The sequence below is a fragment of the Vulpes vulpes genome, chromosome 8 (assembly GCF_048418805.1).
Source record: "Vulpes vulpes isolate BD-2025 chromosome 8, VulVul3, whole genome shotgun sequence".
NCBI classification, from domain to species: domain Eukaryota; kingdom Metazoa; phylum Chordata; class Mammalia; order Carnivora; family Canidae; genus Vulpes; species Vulpes vulpes.
Window position 1 is genome coordinate 56412181 of NC_132787.1, and position 20961 is coordinate 56433141.

The 20961-nt window shown below is 38.3% G+C and overlaps 1 protein-coding gene across 1 annotated transcript in view; it reads left to right on the forward strand.

Moving 5' to 3' along the window:
* The window catches only part of SPAG17 (sperm associated antigen 17), a 208677-nt gene that overhangs the window by 82264 nt on the left and 105452 nt on the right, over positions 1–20961 (forward strand). The window contains exons 8-17 of the mRNA XM_072766779.1: positions 2040–2201; positions 3385–3457; positions 3868–3980; positions 8203–8340; positions 8429–8542; positions 9133–9283; positions 12310–12537; positions 12631–12849; positions 18937–18998; positions 19582–19695. Coding sequence (XP_072622880.1) covers positions 2040–2201; positions 3385–3457; positions 3868–3980; positions 8203–8340; positions 8429–8542; positions 9133–9283; positions 12310–12537; positions 12631–12849; positions 18937–18998; positions 19582–19695 — 1374 coding nt within the window. The remainder of the gene's footprint in view (positions 1–2039; positions 2202–3384; positions 3458–3867; positions 3981–8202; positions 8341–8428; positions 8543–9132; positions 9284–12309; positions 12538–12630; positions 12850–18936; positions 18999–19581; positions 19696–20961) is intronic.

Below are 20961 nucleotides of genomic sequence, written 5' to 3' on the forward strand. Positions count from 1 at the left end.
CTTCTGCCTCCTAAGCCTGAGCTCAGAAAAGAATGCACCACCCTCTGCTCTTTACTGTTTCATGTCACACCATCTCAAGAATCTTCATACATTTTGGTTCAATAGGGCACAGGAGATAGATCACAGCCATACAATGCCTGAGCCATAATTCAGAGGAATCCATAAAAAGAGTATTCTTTTTTTTTTTTTTAAATTTTTATTTATTTATGATAGTCACAGAGAGAGAGAGAGAGGCAGAGACATAGGCAGAGGGAGAAGCAGGCTCCATGCACGGGGAGCCCGACGTGGGATTCGATCCCGGGTCTCCAGGATCGCGCCCTGGGCCAAAGGCAGGCGCTAAACCGCTGCGCCACCCAGGGATCCCTAAAAAGAGTATTCTAAGGCAGCCTCAAACGAGTACCTTTTGCTCTTGCTCTAGCTAGAAATACCAGTTATGGTAGAACGTTCCTGACCTCAGAACTAGAAAGTTAACATCGAGGATGTCTAGTTGGTCCACGAAAGTAATGGTCAGGAATAAAAACATTCAGTCATCTAGGGAGCCATTTATGGCTGTGCTGCCTAGCTGGACACACTGATCTCCTATTTGCAAGTATTTATTGAATATCTTCTTCATGCCAGAGTTGTGGTCTGGGTCCACCTGCAGTATTTTTTTTTAGAGCCCAAGCATGTCTCTATAAGGTATGATTTGTGAGTGAACAACCCAACATTGAGGCTGATGGGGAAAGAGAGCCTTGAAAACAGTTCAGTAATGGAATTGGGTTCAAAAAGAAAGGCCATGGGGCTTAATACTGAAGAACAAGGTTCACATTAAAATTTGGATCACTGGAGAAACATGAAAGTAATAAATCTACTTCTTGTAGAAATCAACTGAATACATCATGTGCATACATGATGTCACATACTCAGCTATATATGTAAGTTGGTAATGGCCTCACATTCAAAGCAGAAGCCAGCCAAAGAATCTTCTTCCTCTCTGGAAGAAGGAAAGCATTAGTACCTTTGTCTGCAAACAAGCAGGCTATATTTCTGCTGAACCAAGGTAACGAAAGCTTTACATCAAATAAATGCCCATCAAGAAGTGCTAACTGCTCATGTAAGACATCTGCAACATCTCAAGTTAAGACCTTGGTTGCTGAAATAATTTTCTGGCTTTTAGCATGTGATTTGCTGTTGGATTTAAAAATGAATAAACTGGTTAAGCTAAGGGATCAGAAGGGGCAGAAGTCCTACCATATTTCTTACAAATACAAACAAAAATGTGTTTCTGTGCCAGAATTTGGGCGAAGACTAGCAAGTTGGAGCTTAACTGAGGAATACTCAGTCATAGAGTAGACAAGTAAAGCCCAGCCTGGCAGCTATACCTGGAAGATGGGCAGAGCCTGGCATCTCCCTGGACACCCACCACATTGTGATTCACTGCCCCCTACTCCCCCCATTACCCCCCACCCCCACAAGAAGCTATCTTATCCTACCTTCTTCAGATCTAAGATGAGCTCACTTCACCCTTCTTTGCCTTCAGGCAGGCTGACCTAGTGATAACAGTACTTTTCCAGTTCTGGAAATAAAAGCCCAGGTAATTGGGGTATCTGATCTACAATTTTCTTGAGAGATAACAAAACTTGTGGGTATTAGATAGACAAGCAGAAAACTAACTATTTCATAGGGGTTGTTTCCTCTGATGGTAGCACAGAAGAGATATTGAAATGACCTCTCTAATATATTGTTTTAGAAATTGGGACATCAGAATATATATATATATAATTTCACGTTGCTGAAATTAATGAACAAGGTGTTTTTCACTTAGTTGAAGCATTAGATTCTCACAGTATTAGGCAGCCATATGGCCCTCCAAGGGGAAGAATCTGCATTGTGGTGAACAAGATGGACAAGAAGGGTTTAACAAATGAAGACTCACTCACCATGGCTGGAGTTCAGTGGTTTGGGGAGATGCTTGGTTTAGTTACTAAGAGAGAAACCATACATCTGATTCCAACAATATAAAACTAATAACTAACTGTCATTAATGCTCTCACATGTAGCTGGAGTTGGGTACTGACATTTTTGAAAATATTGCCTGTTTGATGTATGACACCCTGGATTGGAAGAGACAGCATCAGCACTATCTGGAAAGCATGCAGCTTATCAATATCCCACAAGTGGTTAATGAGAAACCTATCTTGGAAGCCACGTCAATTACTGAGGTAGGCATGTTCTGGAATGTCTTTAGTTGGCTAAACAATAAACTGAACAGATTAATTTTCGTATTTGTCAAACACAGGGAGGAAAATTTTCATAAACACTTGTTGGAAGGAAATACTGCTTGCAGGGATTTAAGCGGTGAGGGTGGGAACAAGGAGAAGGCCCCCCCCAGACACAGCATTAAAGGCCACCTAGGTGATCAGGGCTTTGTGAAGCTCCCTAACTACTTGCCACATTCAGAGTTGATGATGATAGAAGCCACTTTCAGCCCCTCGCACAATAAATAACACCTAGAACAAAGAGGCCATTGATAAATGAATCACGCTGTCTCTTTAGCAGCTACTGTGTGCTAGCCCTGGGCAAGGTGTTGGCAATAACGAACAAGACTCATCCTCTGTCCCCCTCATTGAGGTTAAGTTTTAAAGAGGATGGCAGTCATGTTAACAGTGGTTTCAACATAGCATGATGAGTGCTGGGAGAACAGTCAGCTCAGGCTGCAGTAGAAATGCTAACCATGGCACCTAACCTGATCTGGAAAGGAACAGCGAGGGAGAGGGAGGAGTCAGGAAAGCCTCACGCTGCCGGGTAAGTGATGTGGTGAAGGCTACGTATGAATTGCCTACAAGGAAATCCCAGTGGAGGAAGGGACAGAGAATAGGGCCTTTTTTGCCCTATTCTCAATAAAGGGGCAAAGACATGGGGTCAAAGGAAACAAGTATTAAGGCACAAGCCAGGACTACCGGGTAGGTCTGTGCTCCTAGGTAGTACGTGCAAAATGAAGAACACCACCACGAACACCCACTGGAGCATGGAGACAGATGTCCTTTGGTGCTGACTTAAAGAGTCTGGGTTGTATCCTGAAGGTGATGGAGAAGTTCTGAAGGACTCTAAGAGGGGGAATGGTTTGATTCTGAGTCACCCAGGGACCAGTGCCTCATCTCCCCATGCCTTTCCTGGCTATTGCTAAATGGGCTCTGTTAGGAAAAACTTCTGAAAAATGCCCATACCCATGAACTTCTTTCCTTCCTCAGATCCTAATATTAGCCAATGATTTTTTTGTGGTGTGAACATAACCATACAATCTCAGAATCCCGTCAGACCCCATCATACCTGCATCTGATGAAAGCATCTCTCAGCTGAAATCTCAGTCAAAAATTTCTCTTTTTGAAATGTTTCTACTTATAGGCTCCACAACCTGTTGCTCCAACACTTGGCAAGAAGAAAGCACAGAATGAGGAATCACAAGCCCCAACATCAGGCATGTATGAAACCTGAAGACCAACACCGTAAGCTGGTGCTTTAAGGAATACTGACTATCCTCCATATTGCCTTCAGACATCCCTCCACCTACACATTCTGCTTTTATTAGTGCACAGTGACAGTTTAAATTTATGGATAAAATTTTGATGGAAGAAATGGAGAACACATCTTTTTTTCTTAAAGATTTTATTTATTTATTTGAGAGAGAGAGAGAGCATGAGTGGGGGGAGGGCAGAGGAAGGGGGAGAAGTAGACTTCCAACTGCAGCCAGGAGCCCGAAATGAGGCTTGATCCCACGACCCCAAGATCATGACCTGAGCCGAAGGCAGATGCTCAACGGATTGAGCCATCCAGGAGCCCCTGGAGAATACATCTTAATTGAACAGTGATATATTGCATGTTTTACAGCAGCCTTTGTCTTCACAACTGAAGTAGACATGAGGTATTACAATGACTTGCTGAATCCAATTCCAGAAGAATTCATCTCTGTGCCTCTGATACTGCATTGTATACTGGAACAGGTAGGTGGATACACTCCCAGACTTTTTCCCCAGGTGGGTAACCTTGAGTCAGTCATTTTATCTCTCTTTGCTTTTCGTGTTAACTATTTTAAACTACACACATAATACCTGAGTGTATTCTCCTTCACAAAGATTATAGAACACTTCAGATAAAAGTAAAGTTTATTTTGATCATCTGCTTTAATGCCTTTTCTTTTGCTATGCTCTAGAACAATTTATCTAACGTTCCCTGACGTTTCAGTAGACATATCCTTTCACCTATCTGTGTTTGGTGTCATTTTAATGGACAAGAAAGAGGAGATAGGTGGATAGGTGGTTAATGGTCTTTAACTTCGAAATTTCTTCTATACTTGCAGGTTTAATCAGATTTTTCTCTTTTTGAAGCAAAGTATAGTTAGTTGCTAGTATTTTTTTTAAGTAATCATGCCCATTGTATTTGCTTTCAATATCATATAAAGTTCTTTATTCACTTTATATGCATTTTTAAAATTTCCTTGGCATCTCCTTATGCTCCTTTTCTATGACAGATGCTATTTATTTCTCCTCTCTCTTTTTTAAAGAAATATTATTTATTTATTTATTTATTTATTTATTTATTTATTTGAGAGAGAGAGAATGAGTAATGGAGAGGGGCAGAGGGAGAGAGAGAGAAGCAGACTCTCTGCTGAGCAGGAAGCCCCACATGGGGCTCCATCCCAGGATCTGGAGATCATGACCTGAGCCAAAGGCTGACACCTAACTGACTGAGCCACACAGTTGCCCCTCCCCTCTCTTTTCTTGATCATAGTTGTCAATGGTGTATCTATCGTATTGGTCTTTTCAAAGAATTACCATTTTCCTTCATTGATCAACTCCTTTCTACTTTTTGTTTAATTAATTTCTTCATTTCTCTTTATTATTTCTTTCTTTCTGATTTCTTTGAGTTTATTCTGCATTTCATTTGAATCAAAAAGTCACTTTATTTTCAGGCTTTTTGCATTTCTTAAGTCTATACATTTCCTTTTGAGTATTTCTTTGGCTGCATCCTGATGTTTTCAATCTATTCAATTCTAAATCTTTTATTTTAATTTCTGTTGTTTATTGTCAATTCCTAATTGTATTGCATTATGGTCAGTAAACATGGTTTGCATGTTAAAGAATGTTTTTAAATTTCCTGAGCTCCCTGTGTGACATGAGGTAAGTGGTCAATTCTTGTGAGTCTCCTTAATGTATTTGAAAATAGTTGTTCTAAATTAACTCATTTAATCCTTATAACAACCCTATGAAGAGAAATTATTTTTGTTCCCCATTTTATAAATAAGGAAACTGAGGCATAGAAAGGTTAAGTAATTTGTCCCAAGTAGTAAGTGTCAGAAACCGCTTTTGAACCTAATCAGTCTGAGTAGAAAAAGTATTTTGATGGTGTTGTGTTGTTGTCTTCTTTCTTCTAATGTTGCCGAGAAATCTCATGCCAATCTAATACTTTTTCTTTGTAGATAATCTGTTTTCTCTCTCTGGCAGCTATTAGAGTTTTCTCTTTGTAATTCATAAAACAAGGCTGTGTCCAGGGGCAGCTTTTTTTGTTTCATCATTGTCATTAGCAATCTAAAGGATTATAATCTGGTTTCTGATTACATTCTGAATAAAATAAAAATTCCTTACACTGGAAGACCCTAAAAATATGGGTCTGAGCTGATCTGGTCTCATCTTCTGCCTCTCTCTCTCTCTCTCTCTCTCACACACACACACACACACATACACACACACAAACACTCTTACTACTCATCATCTATATAGGCTTTCTAGGTTTTCCTCAACTGCATTGCTAAATTACACTAGAGCTTTTTACTCCAATTTCTTTTCCCATAAAGTTTTGCATCCACATGTCTGCCTGGTGAATACTGCTTGTCATTCAATGCCCCATGGAATTGGCATTCCTTAGCCTTACTCTCATCCCACCTGATCCAAAGGAAACAGCTGACAACACAGAGTGCTCTTTTTTTTTTTAAGATTTTAATTATTTATTGATGAGACACACACAGAGAGAGGCAGAGACACAAGTAGAGGGAGAAGCAGGCTCCTCGCAGGGAACCTGGTATGGGACCCGATCCCAGGACCCTGGGATCACGCCCTGAGCAGAAGGCAGATGCTCAACTGCTGAGCCACTCAGGCATCCCCAGAGTGCTCTTTATCACTCACTTTGTTTTGTTTTAGCTTCTTATGAACAACTGCTCTTCTTAAAAAAACTTATTTGTTTTCTCTCTTAACTTCTCTCTCTCACTAGAACATATGCTCCATGTAAGCCGGGACTTAATCTAATCTTGTTTACCACTGTATGCCCAACACACTATGACCACACCTAACCCACAGTAGATACTGAATTTGTATTTGCTGGATTAAATATATCCTCAAATATTATTTTTTTCTATTGATTTATCCTTTTATTAGATGGATGTTGGAACTTCTGGCTTTCCCTCCATGTCTTTGACATTTTCTATCAGTTTGATCTTTTTTGGGAATTCCAGCATAACTCCCAAATAATTCATTCCTCAGTGGAGTCCAATCTGCTTTTGAAGTTTTTTTTTCTCAACAATAGATGTATTTAATTTATAAATTCTCCAATCTCTTTTTAGAACTGTCTTCGTCCTTATTGCTGGGAAGTAACACATTCTTTTTTCTCTCTGAATATTTAAATGTTCATTTAAAGTCCTGTTCAGACTCTATCATCTCTTTCATCTCCAGTATACATTTTTATGTCTGTTGACTGCTTTAGTTTTCTAACCAATTAGATAAGCACACTCACAGTTGCTTTTCATTACTCCATAAGGTTTCTGGAAGACCAGTAGTTTTATTACAGCAATAAATTTGTAAAAGCTGGAAAGCCCTATAAAGCTTGCATTATCATCATTTTATTTATCTTTCTTATTTTATTCAATTCAATTCAAAGCAACATTTATTAACCACCTGCTATATTAGGCACCAGCTGACAACCTCAGTTCCTGACACATAGAAGGCAACCAATAATAGATACATTTTTGATTGAAAAAAAAAAGTTTAATAATGGGATGAAAAAATTGAAGTATAAGAGGAATGGGATAGGATTTTCTAAGGCAGGATATTAAAGTTTAACATTTCAGAGGCAGAACAGTTTTGAGTGATCTTTAGTGATTAGAATGGGTTCAAGAGATGATCGAATATAGAGAATGGAGATATGAATGGCTCTTTTGAAAGTAAAGAGTTGACAAAAGGTGAAGGATGGGAGACTATTTTGTTATCCATCCAGTGCAGTGGTTTTCAACAGTAGCTGATTTTCCCCCCAGGGGACATTTGGCAATGTCAGGATATTTTTGGTTGTCACAATTGGAGAGGTGATACTGGCATTAAGTGGATAGAGACCGGGAATACTGCCAGTCTCCATTGCATAGAACAGAACTCATGACAAATAACTGTCTAATTCAGAATGTCTTAAGTTCCAAGGTTGAGAAACCCTGTAAAAGGATGTGAAATCACAGAGGATGATTACAAGATTTAAGGTGAAGAGAAAGCTATACATTAGGTGCCTACCTTGATTACATTTCAACTTTTTTTATTTACCATATACAATTGAACAGCCATTTAATCTTTCTAGACCTCAGTTTCCCCATATAAAGGAGACTATTACTCCTTACTGATCTCACCGTCTATCACTCTCTTGAAGAGAAAGAATGAGAACTTGACCTCACCCTAGTTCCTCCCACTCAGCAGCCATCAGCTGGCACCAGTCACTAACTTCACTCACTCTAGCTCTTCCTCCATAAAATTAAGATAATATCTACTCCACAATGTTGCTGTGATGCTTAAATGAGATAATGTAGGAGAAGATGCTCCATGGAGTGTTGGGCATATGTAGGCATTCAATAAATACTGAATCCAAAGATGTGAGTGGTTTCGAGTACTTTAAGAGAAAGAACAAATCATTAAGGAAAAAATTTCTTATATTGTTATTTTGATGTCCTTCATCGTAAATTTTCCTGTTTACCATTTGTGTTTTATGCTACCTATTCTAATGCATACATTAAAATTATATCTACTTTAATGCCTGGTTATAAACATTTCCTCTTTTATGTTGGTAATCACAGTCACTTTGTGTAATCACTGTATGTTATTGCTAGAAACTACCTTGTCTTTACTAAGAACAATGGAAATATGTATCAGTAGAGAGCTGACCATCAAACTGACTCCTCCCACCTGTTTGTTTGAACAGGTTGTGGCAACTGAAGAAGACCTTGTCCCGCCTAGACTGGTACAGCCGCCCCCCAGAGCAGATGGGTTGGACCACAGAATCGCAGCTCACATTGTGTCCATCCTGCCTTCTCTCTGTCTCACAGAGAGGGAGAAAAAGGTCAGAAGGCATGAGATAGCCAAAGAGCTTGCATGCTTTGAAAAAGTATGGATTCTCTTTTTAAGTCACTTTATTTCAATTTGAACAGAATCTCCATGAAATATTCTTATCTGAAGAAGAAAACGAAAGCAAGGCAGTGCCCAAAGGCCCTCTCCTACTGGACTATCATGATGCACATGCCCACAAGAAGTATGCTCTAAAGGTAATAATAATCGGGTTGCCCGAGGAGACGTGATGCAAGAAAGCTTGTTTGTAATTATTCAGTTGGAGAAATTGCGGTTAGATAGTTTTACCAGTGGGATTAAAAGTAATATTCAAAAGAGACACCTGCTTACCAAGTGAGACCTTAGGAAATAGAGGTGCATACAGGAGCAAAGAAAACTTCTCCAATTATGTAAGTCCACGTAACCATTGCACTGAAAGTGAGTACACCAAATTTGCATTAAGACCTTCAAGTTATTTGCCTTAAATACCTTACCAATGTGAAAAGCTAGCTAGTGGAAGCCAGAGAGGGACCTCAGAAGGGAGAGATGAATATAGGTGAGACTTTGGCAGTTTATCACGGCGAATGAAGAATCCATCGTTTCTGTGCACCAGGAACCTCTGGCAAAGTGAGAACAAGCTTTTTTGACCTTTAGCAAAATACCAACAGTTTGTCTTCCCCAATTACCATTGATTTCCCCTGTTTCTAAATAATGAGAGGGAAGGGTATCAGGTTTTGCCTTCTCCATATGCATAAGGCACCTGACAGCTTATCCAAATGTCTTCTGTAATGTTGCTCTTTTTCATCAGAACCAAAAGAATTTTGACCCAGTTCAAATTGAGCAGGAGATGCAGTCCAAGTTGCCACTGTGGGAATTCCTTAAATTCCCCCTTCCCCCGCCATGGAACAGCACTAAACGTCTAGCTACAATCCATGAGCTCATGCACTTCTGTACAAATGGTGAGTACATTCTCTGTCTTAGCTTAAACTCATTCGTTTATGGTCATATGTGCTTCTTAAGAGTACACTCCTATTAGCAAAAATGTTTTGATTATTGAAAGACCTTTCAGAGGCTGAGGTGGGTATTTTGATCCTCTTACCTCAAATAATGTCATTAGCAATGGTATGATGGCTCTGGTGCATAACATTCTTCAATTTGATGCACTGGCTTTTCTTTCCACCACGTTTCCACGACAAGAATAATCTGTTTCTTCCTTCCTTCTCCTCACTCCCCACCCCCACATCCACTCCCTGACATCATTGCGGGAGACATGGTGATCCGTATCCCAGGTGAGAGCAGAGTCGAGAGCCCCTGGCCCTGCGGTGCCCACAGTGTGTTGATTCAAGCTCACCTCCTCCTACAGGAGGAGGGGCCATTTATGTTCTCTGAGCACTGAGGAAAGAGAGGTAATTCTGAGAATCTAAAATCAGCTTCTCCTTGTAGAGTTTACTGGGATTTTTAGATACAGTCATTTCCTTAAAGAACTTTATTTCCAGGGGTGCTTGGGTGGCTCAGTCCGTTAAGCGTCTGACTTGGGCTCAGGTCATGATCCCAGGGTCCTGGGATGGAGTTCCTTGCTCAGTGGAGAATCTGCTTCTCCCTCTCCCTCTGCCCTTTCCCCCACTCATGCCCCTTTTTGTCTCTCTCTCAAATAAATAAATAAATAAATAAATAAATAAATAAATTTTTAAAAAAACTTAATTTCCACTTGAGACAATCAGCAGATACATTCCTACTTATGAGAAGGAATATGAAATTGCATAGACATCTTTATTTGACAAGAAAGCATTTGCCCTAGAAAATAGGAAAACACCTCATTTCATTTTTCACCCTAAGTGAATCTTGAAATATTTTCTTCTGGATTTCTTCTTTGATTTTTAAGTAGACATAATGATAAAGAAAACAACAAAATCTTTTGAATACTATCGTACCATCACCTCATGGAAAAGCAGGGTAGAGCCTACGGGCCTGTGTATGTAGAGACTGTTGTTTACATAACAGCTCTGTGTCTGATGTTCCTGAGAATGTCTGTCCTTTGTCTGCATCCTGCCACACACCACCTCTCCTGCCTGTGGTATGACTCCATGCTCTTCCACCTTGTCCTACACACAGAACGGGATTCTTATTTCTGTTGCTACTGTTGCAGTGTCACATACCCCACTTACGTGTCTGTCCCAAACCCTTGCTCCTCCTCCTCTCTCCTTCTCTCTATCAGCACTTCATACTTAACAGATCCAAAACCAAACTCCTGACTCCCCAAACAGTCCTCCATATGTCAGTAAATGGCAACTGTTTTCTTCCAAAATCTTAGAGTCATCCCTGATTCCTCTTGGTTTCTTATGTCCTACAACCAATCCCCCTACATCCTCACTGCCATGCCAGCCTAGTCCATCATCACCTCTCACTTGGATTATTTCAATAGCTTTCCAGTTGGGCCAGAGGCTTTCACCCTTTTATCTCATCTTTTCTTCATGCAATAACCAGAACCATACTTCCATAAGAGGGATCCATGTACCCTCTTAACTCAGAATTCTTTAGTGGCCACCATGACACTCAAAGTATGATTTATTCTGTTCTGCCACCCACCTTCTGAGCTCATCACCTGTCAAGCTCTCATCGTTCCACTCCACTCAATCTACATTGGCCTCGTTGTGATTCCTTGACCATGTTGGTCAATCCCTTGCCTCAGGATCTTTGCACTTGCTATTTCTCCTGCTTCCATCCCTTTTCCAGATATTCATAGGACTTGCTCTCCTACTTCCTTCACATTTTTGCTTAATTGTTTAGAGGGTTTTTCTCTGACTACTATATATATATATATATATATATATATATATATATATATATATATATAAAGTCTCCCTAACTGCTATCACTTTTTGCCCCTTCATCTGGCTTTATCCTTCTTACTACCTCTGATATGGTATACACTTATCTGTTTACCCTGTTTCCAACCACCAGAATGGATACTCTGTAAAATCAGAAGATCACCGCTTAGTTTACCGCTGTGTTCCCAGCTTTTACTATGTAATCCTTGACGACTAATATGTGCTCAAAAGATGTTTGCAAAATGAATGAATGAGCAAACTTTCCTTAATTCTGTAGCTTTTACCTGTTCCCTGTCTTTCTTTAGAATTTCCTCATTTTTTTTCCTAAAGAATCATCCCTGTGTCCTCATTTCTATTGGAGAAAAACTGGAGTTTACCCCAGAATCATTGCTCTACCACAATCATTTTACTTTTCCTCATTGAAATCTCATGATTATTTGATAATATTTACCTCCCACCCCTCTACTCTGAACTTCTAAAGTGCAAGAACCTAATCTTTTCTATGAATCTCAGGGACCCATAACAAAGCGTAATACACAGAAAACAAAAATGAGTGAGCAAGCAAGTGAGAGAGGGAGTGGGTGAAGGGATGAATAAATGCTGTAAGACAATAAACGCACAAATGAATAGGGCCAATTGAAAGCTGATAACCTTTGAAGAGCAATTATGCAAAGTACTATACCAGTTCAAGTGGGTGAAAAGAGGTCTTTTCTGAGCTCTAAGGAGTAGTAATAGATACTGAATATTACAGTGTATGTTAGACACAAGTGAGTAATTTTTTTTTTGCTTCAAATTATAACAGTAGCAAAGGTGCTTTTGCTTAAAAATGATAAGTTTAAAACATATTCAACTGATATGGTACCCTGGAGAGTCCATGTAAATTAATATTAATACACCTACTACTGATTAAGGTATGAAGCAATTTGTGAGCATTATCTTGATAGATTATATCGTGATTGTGCAGCTTTCTTATTATTAAGTACTTTCTATATTTGTTGCAGAATTGTGGAACCCATGTTTAAAGTCAGGTCAACATCCATCATGATGTAAATCCCTTGTCATTGCAGTGGACAGATCCCCCTGGCCACCTCTCTCTCAGCCCTGTGCCATGTGGTGGTAAGAGCATTCCTAGCAACACAGTTCTTGCTTTCTTACAGAAGTCTTGAGCTGGAATGAAGTAGAACGAGCCTTCAAAGTGTTTACTTTTGAAAGCCTGAAACTCTCTGAGGTTAATGAAGAAGGAAAGCTAATACCTTCTGAGATGATGTATGGAACAGATTCTGAGATGTTCAACATACCATGGGACAACCCTGCCAGATTTGCTAAACAGATAAGGCAGCAATACATCATGAAAATGAGCACCCAAGAGGCCAAATGCCAAACAGGTACACTACTTGGAGGAAACCAAAGGATTTCTTATTTTATGATTGTTGATTTTTCCAGCATTGTACCTAATGGATTCTCTTTAAACTGACTAGATACTGAAACCAAAGACAGAATTTTATTTGTGGATCACAATTGGTCAACACCTATGCAAGAGAATGAAATCAGTAAAGAACCTTATGATGCTCATCAGTCTGATTCTAATAATAGGAAGCATTCTGACCCAAACAGTAAGGAACCCTTAGACCCTGACGATGTAGAGCTGTCAGTACAGAAGACCAGCTTGACGACTCAGGTCCAGTCTGGGCCTTCAGGTGAGTAAGTGTGTGTGTGTGTGTGTGTGTGTGTGTGTGTGTGTGTGGACACTATTATACAATGATTAACTCCAAAAATGATGCAAGAAATATTATCTAAATTTAAATGTCTCCTTATTTCAATTAAAAGACTGTTTAATATCTAAGTTAAAATTAAACTTTGCTCTTGAGTATTATTATTATTATTGATTTTTAAAATATCCTAAGGCCTGTTAGTCCACTCTTACCTCAGTAAATATAGTGAGGTCCACATAATTAAAACTTTCCTCATTAGAATTTCATAGGGTTATTGTAATTATATGAAAAAGTTATTAAAAATTACCTGCAATTAGATAGTGAACTACCCACTACAGATTTGAGTACAAAATCATTGCTCAGTGAAGAACAATGATTCCCTTTCTCTCTTCCTTAAAACTCAAATAATGACTCTTACTCTAGAATATACCATCATAAATATTGTTATATTAGGAGATATATATGCATAGGAGACTGTTAGGCTAAATTTATTGAGCTATCTCATGCATAGATGTCAAATTAATTACCTAAAATACAGCTGTTCATTTCCTGCTTTCAACCGTCAATGTCTCCCTACTAACTGAACCCAATTCTTTGGTCTGCTGTACATGCTTCTCTAGTAGTACCAAATTTCTTTCGTAACTTTCCACTTTTTCCCTTTTGATCACTCATCCTGGCTCTAGCCAAAAAGAATTAGGCTCTATTTCTTTTACACAGCCTGCTGCTTTCAATTGCTGTGTCTGAGTTCTCTTTTTGATTACAACTAGACTTCAGTGACACTTCCATGAAGCTTTGGTAGATGTGTCCATCTTGAAATGGCTCCCTTAGCATTCCCATGGTCATATTAATCTGTGTTTCCTTTATGGCATTAGTTATCATTTTCTACTACTTATTACAGTTATTCATATGCTTATATTAAGTTTCCATAGTACTATAGCTTCTTAGAGGTCACAGGTATGCTTATCTTAAAAATATTAACTATATACTGGACCACAAAACAAGTCTCAGCAAATTTTCACAGGATCAAAATTACAGAATGTATTTTCATACCACAGTAAAATTGTGGTGGACATTAGTTCCAAAAACTAATGAGAAAATGCCCAAATTTTTTTTAATTCTTTTTTTTAAATTTATTTTATTTTTTTAAATTTATCTACGATAGTCACAGAGAGAGAGAGAGAGACAGAGACACAGGCAGAGGGAGAGGCAGGCTCCATGCACCGGGAGCCCGACGTGGGATTCGATCCCGGGTCTCCAGGATCGCGCCCTGGGCCAAAGGCAGGCGCTAAACCGCTGCGCCACCGAGGGATCCCGCCCAAATTTTTAAAAAGAAAAAATCACAATAGAAATTAGGAAATATTCAAGTTGAATGGCAAGGAAAACACTAAATATCAAAATTTCTATAATGCAACTAAAGCAAGGGATACTCACAAAGAAGCTCACAGCTTTAAATGAATACATTTTAGCAAAAAAGAAAACTAAAAATTAATTAGCTAAACATCAACCTTAAGTTGTTAGTAAAGATGAACAAAATAAGGGTGCCTGAATGGTTCAGTCCATTAGGCATCTGCCTTCCGCTCAGATCATGATCTCTGAGTCCTGAGACAGATCCCTGCATCGGCTCCCTGCTCAGCGGGGAGTTTGCCTTTCCCTCTACCTCTGCCCCTCCCTCCACTTGTGCTCTCTCTCAGTCTCCCTCTCTCTCTCTCTCTCTCTCTCTCTCTCTCTCTCTCACTTTCTCTCTCTCTCAAATAAATAAATAAAAGCATTAAAAAATAAAGATGAACAAAGTAAATCCAAAAAAAGTGAAAGGAAGAAAATAAGAGTAAACTATTGACATAGAAAATATAGATGTAATAAGGAAGAACAAATTCTACAAAAGTCTGGTTCTCTGAAGACTTTTAAAATTTGATAATTCTTTTTAATGAAAGTCTGACTATAAAAATGGGTAGCACAAATACCCATATTAGGAATAAAACCATATCAGGAATAAAAATAGAGGATATGAACAACTTTATTCTGCTAAATCTAAAAATGAAATGAGAAAATTACAGGAAAAGTATATCTTACCAACAGTGACTCAAGAAGAAATAGAAACACGAATAGTGTTGCAACCATTTAAATAAATTAAATCAATAATTAAAAGATCCTCCTAAATAGGACACGCCAAACTCAAATGATCTTATTTATTAGTGATACCAAACACTCAAAAAAGAAATAATTCTAGTCTTAAAAATTATTCCCAGAAATAAAAATTGAATATCATCCCTACTCATTTTACGAAGTTAGAATAAACCTTATAATAGAACTGTCAAGGATAGTATGACAAAAGAAAATTATTAATCAAACTCATTCATGAACATACATGCAAAAATCCTGAATAAGTAAACTGATCTAGCAATATACAAAATGATAATAATACATCACAAGTTGTTTTTATAACAAGAATATAGGAAAAATATTGTTAAAATCAATATAATTTATCAATACACTAGTGAGAAAAATGATATAATCATCTCAATGGATGGAGAAAAAGCACTTAAAACTTAGCAATTTGTGAAAAAAAATCTTAGCAAACTAGCAATAGAAGGAAAATTTCTCTACCTTTAAGGTTTATTCTTAAATTACTACAACAAACATTATATATCAAGATGAAAAGCTGAAAGATTTCCCTTGACACCAGGAAGCTATCAAACACTTGTATTCAGTATTACATTGGAGATGCTAGCCAACTCAGTAAGGCAAGAAAAAGAGATAAAAGTGTGAGGTTTGAAAAAGAAGAAACAAATGCTATTATTTGTAAATATTGTGTATGTGGAAAACCTGAAATAATCCACAAAAAAAATCAGGATTAATATAATAGTTTAAAAAGGAAATCATGGTTATAAAAGGACACACTTAAGATGTCTGCAGTGCTGGATCTTTTCTTTCTCATTATCCATTACATTAAGCATTTATGTTCTATGAACTCCTCTGTGTGTTTTATAATCTATAACTTTTTAAAGCATTAGAAAAAGAATAAGTCGTCAGTGCCACAAGAGAACAGATGTTAAATCAGTATTGGCTGGTCATCTTGCCGTTTTCACTTATTTAGATCGACGAAGTAGAATTAGGGAAATCTGCTTGCTTATTAGTAAAGCAGGTAAGTGAGGGCAAGGAAGACAGAGGAGGGAGGGAGATAACATTTATGTAATATTGCCCTGCTATATTCCAAGCATCTTAAGACATTTTACATATATTAACTGGTATTTAATATAAACCTCAAGTCTGTAAGAATTATCCCAATTCTAAAGATGAAGCATTGAAGACTCAGAGGGATTAAGTAACTTGTAGGAAATCAGGATTCCAACAGAGAGCTGACTCCAAACCAATGCTCCCTCCACTGTGTCTTGTGGCTTCCTCAGTTCCAGAAACTCCTTATCTGGTGGTTTAGTCATACAGTTTCTTCATGCTGATATTTAACCTGATTTTGTTATCAAATGAGTTGATTCCTTATTTCTCTATTCTAAGTTCCCCTACCTATTAGCCTAGCTCACAAAAATAATTAAGCCAAATAAGTTCACCTGGGATGTTATGGCTTCAGTGCATCCTGCGGGAATGTAAATGTAGGACAAAGAAGTCACTTTGTGTTAATATGGATCCAGAATAAACCAGGAGAGATATAAGGCCTGAGGTTTTTTTTCTTTGTGTTTTGTTTTTTTCTTTAGAGCAACTGGTGTATAGTTTTCCTCAGGCAACTTTTGCCACCTGGTGGTCAAACCACATAAATTGGCATTCCAGATCCTGGTGGAAAAGAGATGATTAGAGCAACTCTAAATTGTCAAGGCTAAAAATGCTAGTGTATCCTAGAGGCTGAGCAATCCTTAGAAATAAGCTCCCACAACCTGTAAGGGATCCTATGTGGCCTATGTTGATCTACATCAAGAAACTCTTAGAGTTGGACAGGGGAGGATGGCTGAGCCTTGGTGTCTCACTGTGTCTGTTATGTCTAAGGGACTCTGTTGTTGATCTTACATCCTCCCCCCCAACTCTGAATCATATTATTAAAGCAGCCATTTGAAATCATTTTAAACAAAGCAGAAATTGTTCACGTATTTCCTGCACAACCATCTTAGCATCAAATTCATATATATATTAAAAAAAAATGCTCCTGAATGTGAAGGACCGAATATTTGTGCTTTGCTTAACCAAACACTGGATTTCCATCTGAGACTGTTTTTGAAGTTGACAGGGTCTATTGGATATTTATGAAAAACCTGAGAGTTGATAACCGTGAGGCTATAGGTTTAGATGTGCCCTTTATGCTTGTTGGGTGTTTTTTTAATAAAGTAACTGCTTTGCAGAGGGATCTTGTTATCTCTAAAGTAAAACAGATTAGGAAAGCTGTTTTTCAAAGGGATGAGAAAGCATCCATTTCCAGATGTGTCAAAAAACTACTGAATCACACTGTCAAAGGATTATGTGGTTGAAGGCAGAATCAGAAAGAAAGAAAAAAATGATTTTTACCCTACTATTAAATAAAGAGTTTAGATTGGTTTTAGAATGTCCTTTCCTTTGACAAAATAACTAATGCACAATTTTTTAGAACATATTTTCTGAACTGGAGACTTTTTCTGCTGGATCCTTAGACACAGGAGGGAATATCAAATCTCCCGGAAATCTGGCAGACCACAGAATAGAATAATTTTTATTCCACAGATTTCATATCAGTTGCTTCAAGGACACATGGGACATCATGGTCTATTTAGAGTTATAGTTGGCTTGAGTTTTCTCTTGAGTAGATGTATTTATATAAATACTGAACTGGATTGACTTTATAGTTTTCCTCTAAATCAAAATGGAACATTCACGCCGTCACCTTCACCAGCCCCAGGCAAGATGAAACTAGTAGCGAAAATGCAAGCAGCTATGCTCTGAAAAGAAAGAAAAATATTGGCCTATCCTTGGCAGACACAATTAACTACACCCTCTAGAAATGCATATACGGTTCTCTTTGCCACAGAATGAAGTTGAATCTTATGCTTACCCTAAAATGAGCTTTTGTCTTGAATTTCTTCCACAGTTCCTCTCTCTCTCTCTTTCTCTCTCTCGCGCGCTTGCACTTTACATGCAATTCCAGTTTCATTATATGATGTAGATTTTCCTCATTCAATCAAAACAAAACATACCGAGCCCTTACCACATGCCTGGTGCTCAAGATACAGTTATGGAAAATAAGGTGGGGTTCTTATACTCCAGGAAGTCACATTGAGATGGAGAGAGACATAAACAAATAAATATCATCAGGCACTAGTAAATGCGCTGATTAAAAATAAAACAGGGTAAAAGGCAGAAAGGCCCTTAAGAAGGTGATGTTTAAGCAATGATAAGAATGAAGTCAGTGTTTGAACCAAGTGATTATCTGAAAACAAATCATGTCAGAAAGAAAGGCCAATGTAAAAACTTTAAGATACAGCAAGCAAGCTTGTGAGTCTAGAGAAGAACGAGCAAAGGAGAATGGAAGAGTTGTGTTTGGAGAGTGAAGGTGGAACCATTTTATATTTGACTATGTAGGAATTAATTTGCTGCTGTTCTAAGGGAGATAAAAGGCCAGGTTGGCTCAGTTGTTCAGTAGCATCACAAACATAGTACCACAAGATTCATCACCCAGTCCGTTTCTTTGGCCAAACTTGGAATATGAGATGCAGTTTATCCATTTCTAAGTGAGAGTTTCAGAATCACAAGAGCTATAGTTTAATCAGTGAGTATTTGCAACCCATAAAGGCAAAGGTACATTTTTAGAAGTGAGGGAGATAGTCTGACAGCAGAGTATCTGCTATGATTTAGGAATGTATCATAAGGGGGCTGAGTTCTTTTCAAAAGCTTTAGTTATACTAAAGCCTAACTCTTCTAGGTAGACAGTGATTTAGAATTATTGACACAAACACCTTTTTGGAGGCATGAAACATGCCTTTCAGGAATTACCTTTTCAGCACAGAAACATAGATCATATGGGCAGCAAAAAGGCGCAGCACTGACAAAGGCAAGAACAAAGCCCAAACAGAACTGGATGTTGGTGTCTTTGATTTACAGAACAGACCAGGAACAATGAGATCAAAGATGAAGGACTCACAAAGGCTGATCCTCTTGAAAAGGTAAGGAATTGTTTTCCTAAAAGTGTAGATACAAGTAAGATGATCTGAAAAAACTGTGACCCAGAGTGAGAAACACACACACACACACACACACACACACACACACACACGGAGATGCTCAGCAGCAGAGGAGGGGATTGCTCAGACATCCCCACACCAGCTCCAACTGGAGAGAAAGGAGTTAATTTCACTAGCGGCTTAAGAAAAACTTCCAAGCTCCATGCTCCTCTCTAGACAGTGTAGTGTGGCTTGGCAACCTCACAAACACCTGCTGACCATACAGCCATGTAGAACTAATGCTGTCTTGAAGTGAGTTCAGAAAACCTGCCTATAATTGCTAACAGGACTCAGAAGAGTATAACCTAACAATAAAAATATTTAGATTATGTTGCCCATAAAAAAAAACACTCAAAGGCATACTCTTTCTGGCAGCAGTTCTCCTAAAATGTTGCCATATGGATTTATACATATGCAGATTTCCCCAATTAGATGGAGTGCATGCTGGTTAGTTGATGGAGTCCAAGAGGGCTCCATTTGGACTTGAACAAATTAAAGCTGAAATTGCACTCCTATGATTTTTTAGAAACCCAAGAAGATGACTCTGGAAGCCGAATTAGAGGACATAAAGAAAACTCAACAACGCAATCTAATGGACTGGAGTTTCACTGAACATTTTAAACCGAAAGTTCTGCTTCAGGTATTAATGGACCATGAGTCTCTAGGAGACGGTTGGACAGGTCTGGGGAGTCATGCTATGATTTAGAACAGTTCACTTCGAGGTCACTCTTTCAGATCTCGTTCTGATCAATATTCCCATTTACTTCAGCTATAAAAGGAATTTATTCCCAGATTGAACTATGCATGCCCAGGGAATCTACAAAATAGTTTAAAATATATCTTCTAAAGAGACATTTTTATAAAATCTTCTAAGAAAAAAAGAAAGGCACACAACTGCTGCACGTATTTTCCAAGAACAGAAGTCAGGCATTATAGGAAAACAGCTTTTTCCCCCATATTGCCTATCTGGTCTATAAAGTTTTCACTACATTTCAAAGCATTTTCCTTTTTAAAAATATTTTTTTCTTTATTTGAGAGAGCGATCAGGGGGAGGGGCAGCAGGGAGGGAGAGAGAGACTCTCAAGCAGACTCCCAACTGAGCATGGAGCGGGAGGACCCTGAGATCGTCACCTGAGCCAAAGCCAAGAGTTGGAGGACTCAACTGACTGAGCCACCCAGGTGACCCTCTAAGTAATTTCTGATGCAGTTAACAGGACAATGGAACTTGCAATAACTAGTATTTATTGAACACTTACCATACGGTAGCAATGACTTGTAAGTATTATTTGCTCATTTAATCCTTACAACAATCTTATAAAATAGTAACTGTAAATAGTGGGAAATTGAGACAACTTGACCAGTAGTACCTTTTGCCCAAGGGTCACATGGCTGATGAGTAAGAGAAGCAGGGTATGAACCCAAGAAATCTGGCCCCAGAACTTGTCCTCTTAACCATTATGTAAAATCACAAGTAACCCTATAGTTTCTATGTTTTATGCAAAAACCTATACTAATTTTTGTTTTATCTTTCTAATTTTAATTTTATCAATATGTTTTACATCCACACATTTTTAAAGCCAGAAAATTCTGTACAGAGTCTTATGAAAAATAGTAGCTCTCCCCCACTCCATGCCTAAATTCCCAAAGGTAAAAATCCTCAAGTTATTTATTTACTTATTTATGGTGTTACTTAACTCAGTAATCTCTAATAACAAGTCACATTTTGTTTAGTTTTAGTTTTGGCTGGGCATCACCATCAATTGATTCCCTCTTTGAGAAATACCCATGCAACATGTGCACACCCACATACATACGCACCCACACAAGTACATACTCACTCACACACACCTACATGCACATTAGCACTTCTTGCCATCCACTAGCACTGTTAACCATATCATCATTT